Consider the following 18,773-nt stretch of genomic DNA (forward strand, 5'->3'; position numbering starts at 1 on the left):
CTATTTCATTCTCAGAGTTGAGGACTGTATGTTTTTACTTTACTGCATTACTGATAACTAAAGAAAGAGAGAGAAGAAATCCTAATAAAACTAATAAATAAAACTCCATAGCAGCTTTCATTAGTCAAGAACACTGTTGTCATCCTTTACATACAGCAACTCAAAACTGTTCACACTAGTTTCTAATGATGTGGTATGAAATAAGTCAGCTCAGAGTGAACACATGTGCACTGAATGATGATTTATTAGATGGAAACAATCTGAGGGAGAGGAGTAAGAGTAAAAGTAAGAGAATGAAGAGAATGGGAGTAGGATGAGTATGAGGAAGCAAGGTGTGGGGAATGTTGTCAGGACAGGATCCGACACACTAGAGGGTTTTCCCCTTGACTGGCAAGAGACGACACCGTCTGTGATGTTGAGTCAAGTCAAATTTATTTAGTCAGCTTTATTTATATTGCTCTTATTACAACACAGAGTGTTTCAAAGCAGCTTTACAGAGAGAACATGAAAATAATGCAAAACAGTTCCAGAAGAAAATAGAGTCACAGGCCAGCTTAACCTCAGTGATGATTTTTTTTTTAAAGGTAATTAATATATATATAGCCACTCTGGAGAAAACCGTGATGTCATTGTCCAGCTCAGTTCAGGTCTCATATAATGGTTTGACTACTGTATTTGTACAGTATGCAAGTGCTGAGCACACAGACATTCAGTACTGTACAATATTCAGTACAATACTACACTTGGAGTGCACACAATACACAGTTTAGTAATCTCACTACTGTACATTGTGATTGCTATACTTTTTTGCATAATTGCTAGATTAATTTACTTTGTTACAATATAGTTTTTCTGTAACTGCATACTCTCTGTAGTGTCTCATGAAGGATCTTTGCCAGAAGAGTTTCTCTGAATGTGGTTTGAAGATTTGGTTTTGTGTGTAAGTTTTGTGTGGGTGATGGTTTCAAGAAAGAGGGAGGGATTCCCAAAACAAGGAAAAACATTTCTTTCGGGCGTTTTTTGAGTCAGTTTTTGGGCTATAAATGTGTCTGGGACCTGGCAACCTTGAAGCAGTTTGACAGAAGCTGCACTCCTGAAGGACTGAAGCACAGCTCCAGCGACGCCACCAAAGACCCATTGAGCTTTCTAGACCTGCGACATCAGGATGTATGATTTAGGTAAGTTCATACTCTACATTTTTTGTGTTATTTGTTAATATATGTATTTTGTGTATTTATTTACTTCAAAAATATTCCCAAGCACTCTCTGACAGTGCGATCTCTGTATAGAAGTGACGGAAGTTAATCAATCAAAACTAACTTTAGCTGGACAATAACTGTATTCTAGAGCTGCTGTAAAGCCTAAACAATCTCTGTTACTGTAATCTCCTATTATCACTGTAAAGCTTTGGAACAATCTACATTGTTAGAAGCGCTATATAAATGAAGATGACTTGACTTGGCTTGACTATAGAATAGGTGATTGTTGTCATTTCAGAAAAATAAATATGACACCTTAAATTAACAGACAATCCCACCAGGATTTTAGTATAGTTAGGCTTACTTCCCAGAACTCTTACACGACTGTGTTCCCAAACAGCAGGCATTTATATACAACATTTCTTTTCTCAGTGATATTTAGTGCTAGTTTATCAGGAAGTGAAGATTTTGTTTTCTTCGACTCTATGCTATATTCCAATTTTGCGCATGAGTTAAATTCGCACCTTTGGATGTAAGCATACAGCTACTGACTCTGAGTATATAGGCTACAGGTCAGGTAGGCTTCTATACATTTTAAATGTTATAAATTAGTATTTCATGTGTTTAATATTCAGCAATTAGGCTATATCTTTGTTTATTGTTGTAATTTTGTTTTTTATTTTTAGTTTACAATTTACTATAATATTATCAGAGATTGCATTCACTCTAAATATTTTTTATTTTCTGAAGACAAATCGTAAATATATGATATGAATGGGAATATACTTTAAAAAAAAAGTTACTCGTAAGAATTTCAAGGGGTGCCGATAATTGTGGCCAACGTGCATTGGGGAAAAACATTTATTTCATAAGGTGATCCTCTACATCCACTACACACTCCCACCGCTGGACAGAGAATATCTCCACACCCGAAAAGCTCCAGTTTTCACAACTTCTTGACATCTCCATGCACAGGAAACACAAGCAGATTCAACAAATTATGAAGATGCACAATATCACATTTTGAACAATTAGAGCCACTCTGTTTAGAGTTTTGAGAAGGCAAAACAAACCCTAGATTAAGGCCATGTTTACACGATGGGAAAACGCAGATATTTCTCTGAGTTTTGGCATGTCATTTACACGAAAACGCCGTTTTTATCCCAGAAAACGATTATTTCTAAAAACTCCGGCCAAAGAGGAGATTTCTGAAAACGCTGGTTATGTATTGCTGTGTCAACTGGAAAAACGGGGTTTTAGGTTCTCAAACGTCACATTATGCGCCAGAAAATGCTTACGTCATGTGAGCGCCCTATGTTTAGAGTTTGTTTGGCTTCTCCCTACATTGCCGCCCATAGGTTTGGCATAGTTACAATGGCGCTCAACAGCGTATTTATGCGGATTGATGTAAACGACAACTTTTTTGAAAACAATGATGTGTGCACGATGTTATTTTTTAAAATGGAGGGGGGGAAATATTTGTTTCTCTAAATACCCAGCTATGTGTAAATGTGGCCTAAGACTTATTCACACCAAATACAGAACTAACAGCTTGCATGGTTCAGTAAAAATATGTTTTTATCTTAATGATGTTCTAACATAAAAAATGGCAGCTATATGATGAGGTAAATTAATATAAAAAATGTTTTTTAAATGTCTGTCTATATGCACTGCATTTATGCTAATTTGATTTATTTTCAGCTGATGATGAACTACTCGACTTTAACAAACCAAGAAATGTCTATGAAGATGGCACCTCTGCCTCTGACACTGCAGAAGCAGGACTTGGACAAGCTCGTGCTGAACACAGTATACTTGAGGCAGAAGCCAGAGACCACAACACCACTTTCTGGAAAGGTTTGAGAAGTGATGTTCTAACATTAGATGAAATGCCAAATGAATGAAAAAAAAAAAAAAAAAAAAAAAAAAAAAAATTAAATGTCTGTCTATATTTAAATGTCTGTTATGACAGGCAGATGAACAAAGAGAAAAGGTGATCTGATGGTGTTGTTTTCACATAATCATCATTTGACCTGAATCACAAATCTCATATACAGCCTAATCTCTGAGTTAGATTTGTATTGTTGATTACAGCATCACTGTGATTCTACAGTATAAGATCAAGCTTTTTCAAAATAATCCAAAGGATTTCTTAAAAGTTGTTCTGAAAAAAAAACAAAAAAAAATCTTCTAAAATCATCTTTCTTTCAGGCACACACAGACATCAATAATCAGCGTATGAATCTCAGCAATAGTGTCAAACAGCATTTTCAGATAAACTCTGAACATCAGAAAACAAGCGACTAAAAAGTCACTTAAAAACAGCAGAAATAAAAGAAAATATTAAGAATAAAGGAATTACTAAGACAATAAATCTCATTATTTATTCATGCAACAATGCATGATGGGAGACATGAATGGGTTTTGATTGGTGGTACCCAGAATGCACTGCAACATGCTTTAGGCTATAATTGTCACCATTGTTGAGATTCACAGGCTGATTATTGATATCTGTGTTTCTAAATAAATTTATATCAGAAACACCAATTAAGGCAATCCAGGTAGAGCTAGCAGAAATGCTCTCAGACCTGAGAAAAGATAAACTTATGGTGTCGTCTATGTGGATGTGGTCATTGAAATCCTACAAATAGTGTTATTAAGGAATGTTGGGAATATAATTATTTTCAAGGTAATGGATTTGGATGGGTAATAAAGGCTAAAGCAGAGGAATTAAGATTAGAGAATTTTCATTTTATCTCTCCTACCCCTATTAGTAGTATCCCCTTATGGATGTTTCCAAAAACTGAGGTAGATTTAAACATAATGGAATTAAAGAAAGAATGGAAAGAGTGTGAGAAAGGACACATGGCAAGTCAGTACATAAGAAGGTGAATACTTTAATTATTTATTTATTTATTAATTATTTATTATTTAGATATTTATATAGATGGATCCAAAGATGAAGAAGAAAGGGTAGACATAGGCATTTACATACCAACACTTAATGTACACTGTAAAATATTTCCAGACTTTCACAATATTTAACTGTGTTTTTTTACAGTAAAATACTGTTTTAATTGATTTACTGTAAACAATTGTAATTTCACAGTAATGTGGATTCGCTCACTGACTTTTTACTATCTGCTGTGATATGACAGCAAATTACTGTAAAAAAATAGGCTGTTCAGCTGAGAACGAAGACCCCACCCAGATAGCAAGCACAGTTGGGCCAACGGCTTTTTCTGTATGGGCCAGCCTGAGCCTCGGCTGAAATCAGTTGTAATGGTGTCAGGTCCATACTCGGTGTAGCTGTGTGTACCTTCGACCCGAGTTCGTTTTGTCACAAGCGGGCCACGAAAAAACAGAAAAAAAAGATTTTGGCGGTTAAATCCTGAGGATGATCCAACAGACGCGTCGCAGACCATTTCGTTTCCGAGAGGAATCATTCAGCTGAAAAAAACGGGTAAGTAATTTAATTCATTTATTGTTCTATTGTTTGATGTTTTAATTGAGATGGTTTGCGATGGTAATTAGGCCTTCGTAACATCAGAAAACCCATTTGGTCGCGGAGATACGGAGTGTTGATGAAAAGGCCTAACGTTATACGGTTTCATTTTAGGATGATTGTGTCTTTGTTTTATTAGAAAAACTGCTGAGCTGGATCCAGCACTGTAATGTTGGCTAATGAAATTATATTTAGTAGTTATATTCCATTTTGATTGCTAAAATTTAGTCAGTTATTTCGTCTTTTTCAACGAGTGATTATCGAATCATAGGAGTCGGACTATGCTTTCGGTGCATAGATTTGATTCACTAACATTTCAAAAGAGTCATTTACTTGTGAATCGAACTACTACACTGACCACCACGCTGCTGCATAACACCCGCGGAGACAACTCATTATATGTACAATCTGAAATTAAAAAAGACTTATTTTGTTGTAGCTAACACTTCTGTGGGGAGCTCCGAAACGGGAAAGCGTTATAGATAAGTGCAGCTTATTAATTCTTTGTCTTTTGCTCGACTTTTGTTATTGAATGTTACGTTAACGTCAACGTAATTTGCTTTAGAGCAGGTGCACTTTAGAGTGAAAGAAAAAATGAAAGAGTATATATCACTGTATATTGCGATTAAAATGGTTTAACATTTTACTGCAGTGGGGATATATGATGATTATGAGCGAACATACTAACTTAATTGATGTTTATCTGATCGCACTGTTTGGAATCTGACACCAACAGTTTTTGCAGTCTTGGTTACACTTTATAATAAGGTTTTATTTGTTAATATTAGTTTTCAACATTAGTTAACAGAGTAACCATGCGTAATACTTAAAAATGTATTAATCTTAGTTCATTTTCATTTTGACATTTAAAATAAAACAGTATTTGTTAACATTAGCACTGTGAACTACAAGAACAAACATTGAACAGTTGTATTTGTATTAACTAATGTTAACAAATACTGTAACAAATGTATTGGTAATATTAGTTAACACATTAATGTTAACAAATGAGACCTTATTGTAAACTGTTACCGATATTTTGCATATACTGCTGCGTGAACTCTGACAACAAAATTTATCAAACCTATGCACATAAAAAACGAATGCTTAAGATTTAATAATGACTTCACAATATGTATTCCTTTATTTAAAAGATGCAGTTCAGAGAAACCCTGACAGCTAATGCTGCTGAAATGGAGGTCGAGGGATCATGGACTGGTGGATCCAGCCGTCTAACTGGCAGTAGATCGAGGAGCAGACACAAGGTAAGTCTTTCTAGTGTTGATCAGGAGGCAGACACACTCTGGCAGTTTAAATCTATATTAAAAACACACCTCTCTAACCTAGCATAAACATAATACATTTATATCATTAAAATCCCTATAATCCTATATAATTCAAAAAGGATTGTTAGGCCGCATAAATTAGCTCAACCAGAACCGGAAACACTTCTCATAACAATGAACAATGGCATTTTTGCTAATGTTAGTCTCTCTGTCTCATTCTTATCCCGAGGTTACTGTTGTCAGCCGGATCTAGTCCGTATCCAGATCAGATGCGGGACCTGCACCCTAAGATGAACACAGTGAGCCCTGAATGTCAGAAGAGACCATGACAACTAGACGAGACCTAGAAACAAACGCCTGTCAAGACCTTGTTGACACAACAGTCATCGGCACAGTCATCGGATCAGATCCACGAGAACCAGACCAGTCCTCCACACAGACCCAACGGCCAGCTTCAACTCCTCTCCCACCAATTGCCAGCGTGATCTTATGAAGGTAAAAGAGTAGCAAAACTCGAGATTAGATGTGAATTTGAGAACTTGTACAATTAATATTTGTATTTGTACACTAAAATTTACACTCACATCTCCAATGTGAAAACTTGTTGAATGTTGAGATCAGCACTTGCAGAAAATAGTCACAAACATGCATTCTGAATTTTAAGCTGCAGATAGTTACAAATGTAAAAGTCATTCACAGAAATACAATGACAGACACAAACTTGTATTCTTTCATTCACATTCGCAGCACAACCTCAATTAAGCACTTCTCAAATCTGCCATTGCAATATCAAATCTTCACACATTGACTTTTGCAACTTTTTTTGCGATATATTAGATGCGTAACTAACTTTTGCATTTTCAAACTCAGTGGCAGTAAGAGAGATAGGCGTGGCAATTTGAAATGGCAGATTTGAGAAGCTGGAAGTGCCTAATTGAGTGTATACTGGGAATGTGAATGAAAGAGTACAAGTTTGTGTCTGTCATTTTATTTCTGTGAATGACATTTTAACATTTGTGACTATTTATCTGCAGCTTAAAATTCAGCTGGTCCAAAATGCATATTTAGGCTGCATCAAAATAATCCACACGATTCTAGTCGACAAATAAAAGTCTTCTGATCTGAAACGATTGATCATTTTTATAAACAAAACGATAATTATGTAGTTTTTAACTGCAAACGCTCACCTTTTCCATCGCTCTGTGATGTGCACTTGGTCACGTGTCTTGTAATCGCATTAAGTTACGCTTTTGCAAGCGTGCATTGCATTTCTTTAATTAAACTATCACTTTTTGAAGTTTAATAATCCTATTTCACTCTATATCATGACTCTTGTTTTTCTGTCCATAACATTAAGACTATTTTTAAAACGCCTTATGTTAAAGGGTGCTCATTCCTGTTCCTGGATATCTGTCCCAGCAACAGGACCAGCACCTCTTACCTAAGGTATTTTGCATGTGCTGTTGTGATCAGCAAATGTGGAAAAACTTAATGGATTATTGAAAAATAATCACTGTAAAATATATTGTGAAGTTAGACTGCTTTTTCAAATTTATAAAAATAAATAGGGAATCTATCAGACTCTGAAATTTAACTTTTTTACTTGTCGTCTTAGATGCTTCCTGGGCATCAACCTTGATACAGGATCTAAATCCAAAAAGAAGCAGGATGGCATCGATCAGCAAGTTTGTTCTCTATTGCGTAAACTTGTGGATTTTGAATGGATGGCAAAGCAGATTTTGTGCTTTTTTTCCATTTGCTCCAGTCATTGTTGCCTCTCTTCATTTTCACCTGCCATATTGCCACTGAATATTTTGGACTGCCCTTATGGTTGAGACCTTCTACCTGGCTATTGTTTTGGATTTTCCCTGTGTTTATTGGACTGATAATCTCGTTGCCTACTCCTGCCTGCTCTCACACTTAATCTGCCTCATCCTTCTGGGGTCGCTGCCAGTATAAATGAATAAACAGTTTTGTTTTTTGGGTCCTTACCCATTACCTGACCTGTGCACATTCATAAGGTAAAACACTCATTCACAAGCCAACATGCATTCAACATACATACACATTCACCTTTACCAGTTCTTGTGTCATTGCATTTGGAAGAATTAGAATTAGAATCTGTGTTCTGAGAATAGTGTCAGTCAAAGATGTCAGAGTTTGGGATGCAGTCCTAACAGCTTAATGCAACATGTTTGTTATGATATTATTGTATCAATTGTAAAAAATAAAACAATTGAGGAAAGCATTGTTTAATCTTGTTTTTTTTTTTATTACTACTTTTCTGTGATCACATTGCATTGCTGTATTTAATTGTAACTTTACAGTTAATTACTGGCTACTAATTGCATTACTTTTACAGCCGAAACACAATAAATCACTGTGAAATTACAGTAATAATGTAAAAAATTCTGCTGTGATTTTACAGTAAATTACTGGCTACTAATTGCATTACTTTCACAGTAATTTACAGTAAGAAATTTAATGTAAATTATAGTAAAATTACACTTGTGTACAGTGATTTCACAGTTAATTATATCAGTGTAAGTATTGGGAAAGGATTATCCGATCAGTTGTCAGTTTACACAGCAGAGATGATGGCGATTACTGTAGGGTTACAGTGGGTGGAGGAAGTAAAACCAGATAGAGAGGTTTGTTGTGTTGACTCTATAGCAGCCCTATACAGTATTCAAAATATGAAATCTAACAGAGAAGATTTAATGTAAGAAATACATCAAAGTTTATTTAGATTGCGAATGCTTCGGATAGATGTGAGATTCTGTTGGGTACCTGCTCATGTCAACATAAAAGGAATGAGAGAGCAGATAAAATAGCAACAAAAAAAAAATAATCAACAAGAAAGAGCAATGTTATAAACGTTCCATATGGTAAAGGAGAAGCTATGGCAATAATTAAAAAAGAAATGATGAAGAAGTGGTTATTATAAAATATAGGGATATAAATATATATGTAATATTTAAATAGTTATATAGGAAAGTTTTTTATTTGAAATTCTTCAAGTAAAATAGATCATTGGAACATTACCCATATTGCATACTCCGGTACAGTAGGTGGTGGTATGCACCTGATAAGTCGTGGAATAATTTATAGGAAGAATAATTTATATCAGAACAATTTTTAAGGTGTATATTATGCTGTACAAGGACAGTGCTGCCATAATCAATACAGTAAACCTAACACAAATGAGTTCAGTGATTCAGGTCACGTGATTATTATGTGAAAACATAACCAAAACCCAAATGAGAGACGTTCAAGCTGGCCAATCAGATAATAACATCTCACCCCACCGCACTATAGATGTGACAGTTCAGCGACCCCGAAGTACACACATATACAGGCCTTGATCACTATCAGCCAAAATGTAAGGACCAAATTTTCTCTTGCTGTTCTTGCCATAACAAACAGCCAGAACAAAAACATTAAAAGATTAAGAGTCGAACTGCCCAACTAAATCAAACACTGATCCCCAGGTGACATCAAACTTTATTATTTTCAATAAATCATCAACATCTAAACCTCTATTAATTCTCAGTAAATTCTTTTGTTGACGTCTGACAGATATAAAGTCAGTCTGGTTAGTAATAAGTGAAGCTGGTAATGCTGTTTGTGGAGTTGTTTAACCCTCCTCTGATGAGATCTTCTCAGATTAGATGTCTTTTATCTTCTGGTATCGTCAATAATGCTCAATCATCATTCAATCAATCAGTCAATTATCGGAAAGTAAGAAATTAAATTTACTTGCATTAATTGAGTAGTTTTTTTCTACTGTTTTAGTTCTACTGCACTGACTGAAGGGCAGGAGAACAAACGCGTGCAAAAAAGGGTATGCAATCCCAACTGAAAGCGAAATGCCATCGAATTCTTATGAAGCTAACAATGGCCAAACAATACGAGGACATGAATACATGAACATTTTCAGAGCCGCTCTGAGAGAACGCCTAATGAGCAATGATTATGCAAATTCATATAAAGCTGTCTATATGCACTGCATTAATGCTAATTTGTTTTATTTTCAGACGGTCAATATACCAGACAGCTGTGGAAAGGACCACCCAGCGTAGATTTCACGGTTTCAAGAGACACAAAGAAGAAACTGTTGGAACCTAAAATATGGAAATTTACAAATGTAGACACTACAGAAAGGCCTGCAATAAGCCTTGCATCAGCTAGTGTTAGTGCATCCAACATCATCAACATGATTGACACAGCTGACAGGAAAGGAACTGCCAGTGCAGAGGGCATCTATGCTGGAACTGGAGCACATGCGTATGGTTTTAAAAACGAACCAGGAAGGAGATTCGCCAAGGCTGAAGCTTTTGCAGAAGCAGGAGTTGGACGAGCTAGTGCTGCATACAGTGTGTTTGAGGCAGAAGCTAAAGGCCCCAATGCTTCAGCTAGAGCTGACGCCAATTTGGTTTCAGCCAGTGCAATGGCTCGAGCTGAAGTCGCCAGCGCATCAGCTACAGCCGGTCCACTTGGTGTGAAAGTGGGACTTGGAGTTGACACGGGTGCATCTGTTGGTGCTGATGGGTTGGAGGTAAAAGTCCTGGGAATTGGATTCACAGCTGGTCCAAAAACCAGTTTATCTTTTCTGGGTTCAGAAGTGTCATGTTGCATCATATAACGCTATAAAATCATGAAGACAAAAACAGTAACCTGAATATATATTAACTTTGCCCCTTAATGTTTTAATGCAGTATTAGTCTTGATGTTTATCTTAAACACATAATTATACTTTAACAATGTGAAAACATAAATTAATGTCACGGGTGCATCTGTTGGTGTGAATGGGTTGGAGGTTAAAGTCACAGGTTAAAGTTACACTTTAAGCTCACTGTGACTCACATTGATTACGTTGTGACCAAATGGTGAGATCAAATTATTGACTGGGTTAACTACTGTACATCCTGCTGAAAAACAACAACAACAACAAAATTATTTCTTCCTGCTTTCACTTTTCTTTAATCCCTCCCTGTTCTAGCTTGTACTATTCTAAATGATGTCTGAAACTCTGTGTTATGAGCACTTTTATGATAGAACCAACGGTCAACGTAACCTCACCTATACCATGTTTGGTCTCTATAAATTGGTACTTTGAAGATCGAAATGATTGTGTATATGATATGTCGATTGCAGCGCAACATATTAGTATTACAAGCATCTTTAATAGTTTCACTAGCCCATCCAAAGCGCGTCTCAAACAGCAAATATTGAGTTCTCTTTTAAGTCTTGCACTTGAACGGACAAATTAACACCAAAATGATGTCAGTCAACGGGTGAGCATCCTAGCAAACATAGTAGGTTATGTCTTAAGTGTACAGGATCCGTGCATTATGTATTTAAGTGACAGCAGCCTAATATTCCTGCTGTCTGTGTTTTTAATGTTAATAAAAAAAAAACATTGGTATAAACGTTTCTAACTTCAATAGCATCTGAAGACAATGACTTACAGTCATAAAACCAACTGTACATTGTTCACCCAGGTCTCATGTATGATGCACACCTTTTAGATTTTTGATATTCATGACAATAAACTGCTAAATCATATGCAAATATTGCTATGTATTTCACTACTGTATGGGGTCATACACAAAACATGACAATATTTAAAGTGCAATAAAAAATGATGATACAAAATATCTTTTGTATTCATTTTATTTCCGTCGGCTGCCAACAAGACTCTTTTTTGGTACTTGTAGGGAACTGTACAAATACCAGTGACCAATCCACAACTATTTGCATAGGCAGCACTTCCACCCAACCTTCTGAACTCTCTTGAACTCCTTTGGTGACATAGAAAGGCACGCCTCATGGAACCACCTCTTGCAGCGGTGACATTCAATCTGTTAAAAGATAATAATAACCTCATAATAATGCTCAGTAATCAATTACTTTATCACTCAATTTCAATTCAATTTTCTAATGTTCTGTGACCTAATCTAAAGTGAGAATAATTTACTCATTACCAATTTATTTATTTTTTACTACGAGCTGATTAAACAATCATAATTGTGTTACAGTGACAATGAATCAAAAACTTACTATTTTGTATATAGCTTATTAAATATTAACAATGTAGAGACTACAATGTATAAACTATAAATTGACTATACATAATAAATAAATACCAAAAATTGGTGCTAATGTGTATGTACTTTATTACTGTATACTTATTATAAAGTGTTACCAAATTGTATAATCAGTGCTACATTACCCACCCGAAATGTCTCAGCACCACCACTGGGGGGTTTTGAGGCAGCACATAATGAGCAACAATGTCCCCTCTTGAATACATACATTACCATATATTTACTACTTAATTTTTACAGATCTTGTATTCCTCATGTAAAAAAAGAATAGTATGGTGTTACAAAGTGTGTGGTTTAATGTGATCAAACAAATCTACACTTTATGACAGGCGTTTTTGTACAAGAAATAAAAAACCTGAGCCTTTCAGAAGTTCCTCTGCCATCGTCAGTCGCATATGTTTCATTTGCTCCCTGGCTGAGTGTATTGCAAAATGGCAAGGGATACTTGGAAAAGCACCAACAACTTATTTTGCCATCTATATAATTCAAGATAAGTTAAGGTTTTTATTATTTTCCAGGGGAGATTGTTTCACCACATCAGCAACACATACCAAAAAATACATACAAGTCCATAAATCATATTCAGTTGACTATTTGGATCATCTTCATGTCCAGTGACTAATTTACTAAATGTAAAAATCAACATTTTGCCCCACAAATTTATACAAAACTGTTAGAGTTTATTATAAGAATTTGTTTTCACAGTTTATTGAGGAAAACCAACCAGCATTACGCACACTCCACAGCTGTACCCGTCTCGTTGTTTGGAATGGCTAATTAGTCCTTCATTCCATTTTATGTCCACCCAGTCATTTTTACTGAGACAGATTCGTCTCATCTTGAAGAACTCTCTAATGTAAATAAAGACAATCATTAACATACACATTAAATGTAAACAATCTTTGTGTTTGTTACTACTTTGTCGAGTCTAAACCACGGGTGTCAAACTCAGTTCCTGGAGGGCCACAGCCCAACCCTGCTTCAAAACACACACACACACACACACACACACACACACACACACACACACACACACACACACACACACACACACACCTGCAGTTTTCAAATAAGCCTGAAGGACTTGATTAGCTGATCAGAGGGTTGTTCCATAAAAGACGCTTAGAAAAGCGGGGATTAAACTCCAAAACCGGACTTGAATGAGCCTAACAAATAAGTTGGGGCTAAAGTGGTTCCATAAAAGGTAATTGAAGTTCACGCAATCTCACTAATTTGATCCAGGTTTATCAAGACTAGATAATTGCGTGTGCACGCGTTTCTGAAGCAGCCCTAGAGGTCGATCGTGGATCAAATCGATCCACCATCAAACATCATATATTTTGTGCTGTTTTATGCGTTTGTGACATGTTTTTTTTTTTTTTTCTCAGTGCAAAACTTACATTTTACAGTTATATTCTCCATCTGTAAATGTTAGAAAGTCGTGCAAATGTATCCATTTTGCTGCTAATCTTCATATTGAATGAGCGCTGCTGCGCACCAAATATGAGCGTAATAATTCTGACTAAAACATACATTTTGCTTGGAAAATTAATATGCGATATTTTATAACACTAGAAATATCTTCTAATTATAATAATTTATCTTTAGGATGTTGGATAAGTTGCAGTGAACTTCTAGCGAACAGTGAACAGAAGTAGCCTAATTCAGGGAAGATTTTTTTTTTTTAATAAACTAAATATATAAAGATACAAAATATAGTTTTGGGTATAGGACCTACTATATGCTACTTAATAAAGATGACTTATACTTATTTAGAATGCTGAGAATTACAGCTTTTAATGCAATACTTTTTTTGGAGAAAGCAAGAATCCCCAGTTTTAAATGAGTGGTTAGATTTAGTTTCTAAAGTACACTATGCAGAGGATAACGATATGTGCAACTCTAAAATCAAAGAATATTCCATAAAATAAAGGAATATATATTAGCCTACATTTACTACATTTTTATATAACCCTCCCTCCCTTTTATTTCTAGTTATTTGTTATTTTATTTATTTACTTATTTAATATTGAATATTTGATATTCAAATAATATTGCTTGAATAACTATTAGGAATTATGTGTCATTATAAGAGTTTGATATAAATATGTGAATGTTACATTTTTATTAATATTTATTTATTGTTTTTTTGTCTTTTCCCCCTTAAATCATATGTAAAAGTGTGTAACTATGTACTTTTTTGGTTATTGTTCTAATCATATGTGTTGGTGGGTATTATCACAAACGAAAAAAAAAAAGTAGAAAAATAAGGAATATTTATTGGGGGAAAATATGATGTCTTTAAAGGAACTGTCCATTTGTATAATTGTGTTAAATGTGTTTGAATTGAAAGACATAATAAAGTACATAATATAGATAGATAGATAGATAGATAGATAGATAGATAGATAGATAGATAGATAGATAGATAGATAGATAGACAGATAGATAGAAAATATTTGTTGTGTATTTTTACAAGTGTATTTTTATAATAGCAATAACTGTAAAGGGACTATTGTACTGTGCTTTTGTAATTATTTATTTTTAATTTTGTGATTTTAACTTCTGCTTTACAAAGCTTTTTTTTTTTTGTTCTAATGTTCTTCTAATCATAAACATGTACTACAGCTGCCAAACAAAACCAGAGAGAATGAATATATATATATTGTTTTATGGTGCTTAATTTAACCCCTTGTTTGGGTCTTAAATATAGACACCTTCTACCTTATTTTGTTTATTCTCAGGTTAGGTAAAGTCAGTGGAATTCGTTCTAAACAATAAGTATATAAATTCCCATACTTACAATTGAGTCGAAAGACTGCTCTGTGGTTTAGTTCAGCTCAATATTTGGTAAAACAGAGACTTAAGGCAGGCAAGCTTCTTACTTTCAATTATATGTATTTTTTATTAAATATAGGTTAACTAGTTTACATAAAAGGTACTAATATATAAAATAAAAATAAAAGCAAATCAAAACCAAATAATTTACAAGCTTCAACTTCATGAGGCGCAATGGCAAGGCATCTAACACCGGAGAGGACGTCCTTGGTGAATCAGCGTCTGACTGGACATGTCATTCCAGCTCTTTTAAAGTCCATCAACTTTTGGACATCTTCAGGAATCTCCTCCTGGAAACTCCCTAAAACTTGTTCATTGGTCATCCTCTCCTAAACCCCCCAGGACTTAGTTAGAAAGCCTTTGTCTCTCCGTCCTCCTTCTTCTGGACCTTTTCTTCATCGCTGGATCTTCTGTGTCTCGTCCGCAACACATAGACGGTAATGATTGCATTTTTCTTCTTTCTTTGGTAAAGCTCTTTCTAATACATTTTCAATGTCTCTCTACTCTGCCATATGCTTAATAAATGTTTACAACATTCAGTGTGGTTTGTTTTTCTATATAAACCATCTTCTCAATAAATGACTTTACAAACAACAGTTGTGGTGTCTTTTCTTAATGACAATTTCTTAATAAACATGTTTATAAAAACAAGTCTCAGTGTCTTTTCTAATGAACCAGATTCAAGGGTTTCTTATAAAAACTCTTTACAGTGTTTTTCTTAACAATAAGGTTTCTTATAAAAACCTTTTACATTGTTTCCATATAATAAGGTTTCTTATAAAAACCTTATACAGTGTTTTCATATAATAAGGTTTCTTATAAAAACCTTATAAAGTGTTTTTCTTATCCAACACTTTTCTTACACAAAGTTACAATTATACTTAATACCCTATTAGAAGCCTATATATTATGAGGCATAAAAGAACAAATTGCATGTTTCACACAACAATATATATAGCTTGTAGCTATTCTAATCTTGTTTTATGGAACAACCCTCAGGTGTGTTTAATTAGGGTTGAAGCTAAACTCTTCAGCGATGTGCCCCTCCAGGAACTGAGTTTGACATCCCTTGTCTAAATGTAGAGAAAGGTGCCAAATCAGTGACAAATCAGTTTCTGTTGTAGCCTGGCAAGCCAGACCTACATCAAGATGTTAGGTCTGGAAACTCACCATAGACACGGCTCACTCCGAGGGGCGGGATAAACGGCTGTCTTTCAGATTCCCTCTGCACGCAATAGGACAGCGCTTCAACCAACCAGAGCGCTTTCCCAACAGCGGAGCTAACGTTAGTTGATAGATTCAACTTTTGCCATATCTGGCCGGCAAAACGACGAACACATCTCCCTTTTTTAAGAATGACTTAAGTGCCGTTCTTTGCTCTTTTCTCAAAGAAAAACTTAACTCCAAGTCCTCCAGAGTCACGGACAAAGCCGATTCGAAAGACTGTTCTCCAGCAGTAGCCGTCATTCTTTGTTTTCAAGTGGCAGCCAGGGAACCGTCGCAACTCTGTCGTCATATGTTAAGCCCGCCCCGTCTACTCTATACACGACGTGATTGGCCTGACCCAATTTGGGTTTTTGCAGCTAGAAGGTTTATTGAGAGTTGCTAGACCCACCCTGGCTGCAAAATACATTTTGCTGCCGCTAGGGTGCGTCTAGATTTCTTGGCAATTTATGTTGTTCTACAGTGAGGGGATTTGTCTTGGATCATAGAGTATTTTCCTGATCAAATCCCCACTCTTCTACCCTATATTGTTTTGTCAATTCTTCATTATCCCTACCCCCAAAAAACAACAACAAAAAATACAAATAAACAATAAAAACACATTATTGTGGATTATACACTTTAAGTTTCATCGTTTTAACCATATTGGCCAAATGTTATTACAAAATCCAAACAATAATTGTTGTGAATCTTTTATATTAAAGATAGTCATTATCCATTTAAATAAATGTGATGCATGGTGAACATGATTTCACCAAGTACCACATGTTCCAGGATCAACATCTTTGTTGATCCTGGAACAACTTTCCAATCAACCAATCAGTCAGATTTGAGGGACAAGTTTACAGTTTATGTCAAGTTTAGACTTAGAACCAGGGGTGCTTCAACATCAGTGTTATTCACCTATCATTTACCTCTGATTTTAGGCAAAAGTTATAGGTTTAGGGGTAGGGATAGGGTTAGGGTTAAGGACAAAATTTTGGGATAGGAATGTTATTCAGGATAACATTAAGCATTCATTCTTTCATTCATTCTTTCATTCATTCAACTAATCCAGACTCTTGTGTGTGGTGTAGACACAGCCTTTGTTTGTTTATATTTGAATTATGATGGCTGGTATTTGAAGTCTTGGCTCATCTGAATTCATCTGAATTATGAACATCCTCTATAGAATATGTCTAATCATAATGTATTAAAAAAGGACCATAAAATGTATTCACCAAAAACATCCAATGATTTCTTGTCGACATTCAGGAAACTTATAATTCCCTCGTAGTCATAAAAGTCCACCTGAAATTTCATTGATACTCAACATATTCTCCTCATGCTCGCTGCTGCTGCACTAAATGTTTATTTCAGAAGGAAGACGCCAGAAAAGACGCACAAGTATCGCTGTGATCGATGAAAACAATACAGAAATGAGCCTGTCGCTTAATCAAACTGTATAAAGAGTGTGCGAGATGGTTGTGTAAATATGAGAAATACCGTGAACTGCTCTCCTCACCTCAGAAGACTCGACACTGCCTGAAATGAGCGAAGAGACACGGCGCGAGCGAGCGGTGACGCGCATACGGAACGCGATATTTTTTTTCTCAGTATGGTAGGGGAAGGTACCGCCTTTTTCGTCTCTGATTGGCTGGAAGGGCTCTCCTCCGATTGGTTATTTGATTTGGCCGTGAAACGTCATCTCACATTCATGGCTAGTCTGTTTTGATTGTCTTTACAATTAAGTAAACAAAGTCTATCCAACATAGCCTAGGCCTACTAAGAAAAGCGTTATATGTGCGTGTCTTCAGATTTATATTCCAAGTTCACAATTTCATAGCCTGTTTCGCAAACTTGCCGTGGCTCTCAAGTACTGAACAGTTAGAGTACATAAGCTTATTTAGGCCTATGCATTGCCTGGGTTTAAGAGTAATTCCTTATTTTACTTTTAGAACAAAAACTAATTCAATTGCAGTAATTAATTAAGTTAGTATTGCATTACACCCAACACTGATTATTTTATTGTATTTTAATGACTATTTAATATTACCTCTGAACTTTGACTAGGCTAGTGAGACGGTTTTGTCTGGGTGGTCTGCACAATGAGGAAACAAAACGTGGAAATAAGGGATCCAATGCATAGAGAGTAAATCAGTTCTGCATAAAACAAAACACAATGCACAAATTAATTACGATTGTGCCACGTAATACAAAGTCAAAACAAATAATACATTCGACGCCAAACACATGAAAAAATGCTGGTATAATAATCAGTGATCATGCAGCAGTATCTATGGAGATACATTTGGGTAGATTTCCGCATTGTTCCAGATGGAGGTTGCAAACTTTGTTACAAGACCCAGCGTTTATTAAATTTGTGGAGAATTGTATTGATAAATATTTTGAACTAAATAAGAATGAAACTATGGCAAGTATTAGATGGAAAGTGTACGTAAGAGGAGAAATGATTAGTTATACAAACAACATAATAAGGGATTACAAAAACTAGAGGATTAAATAAAAAAAGTTGAAATTAAAATAAGTATTGATAATAACCCTGAAAAATTACATAACCTGCCTATCATGAGAGCTAACAATGATAAATTAAGAACCGACAGCCTATATA

At 35.3% G+C, this 18,773-nt stretch overlaps 2 protein-coding genes across 2 annotated transcripts in view; one reads left to right on the plus strand and one right to left on the minus strand.

The window, feature by feature from the left end:
• The window catches only part of LOC309480179 (uncharacterized protein), a 222,050-nt gene that overhangs the window by 91,131 nt on the left and 112,146 nt on the right, over positions 1 to 18,773 (minus strand). The gene's annotated exons all lie outside the window — the stretch shown is intronic.
• On the plus strand, positions 1,031 to 11,404 carry LOC309480352 (uncharacterized protein). The gene is made up of 3 exons (XM_082144785.1): positions 1,031 to 1,178; positions 2,901 to 3,056; positions 10,028 to 11,404. The coding sequence occupies exons 1-3, from the start codon at positions 1,166 to 1,168 to the stop codon at positions 10,633 to 10,635; spliced, it is 777 nt and encodes a 258-aa protein (XP_082000911.1). The 5' UTR covers positions 1,031 to 1,165; the 3' UTR covers positions 10,636 to 11,404.

Source organism: Leuciscus leuciscus (genome assembly GCF_965113295.1).
Source record: "Leuciscus leuciscus genome assembly, chromosome: 1".
NCBI classification, from domain to species: Eukaryota; Metazoa; Chordata; class Actinopteri; order Cypriniformes; family Leuciscidae; genus Leuciscus; species Leuciscus leuciscus.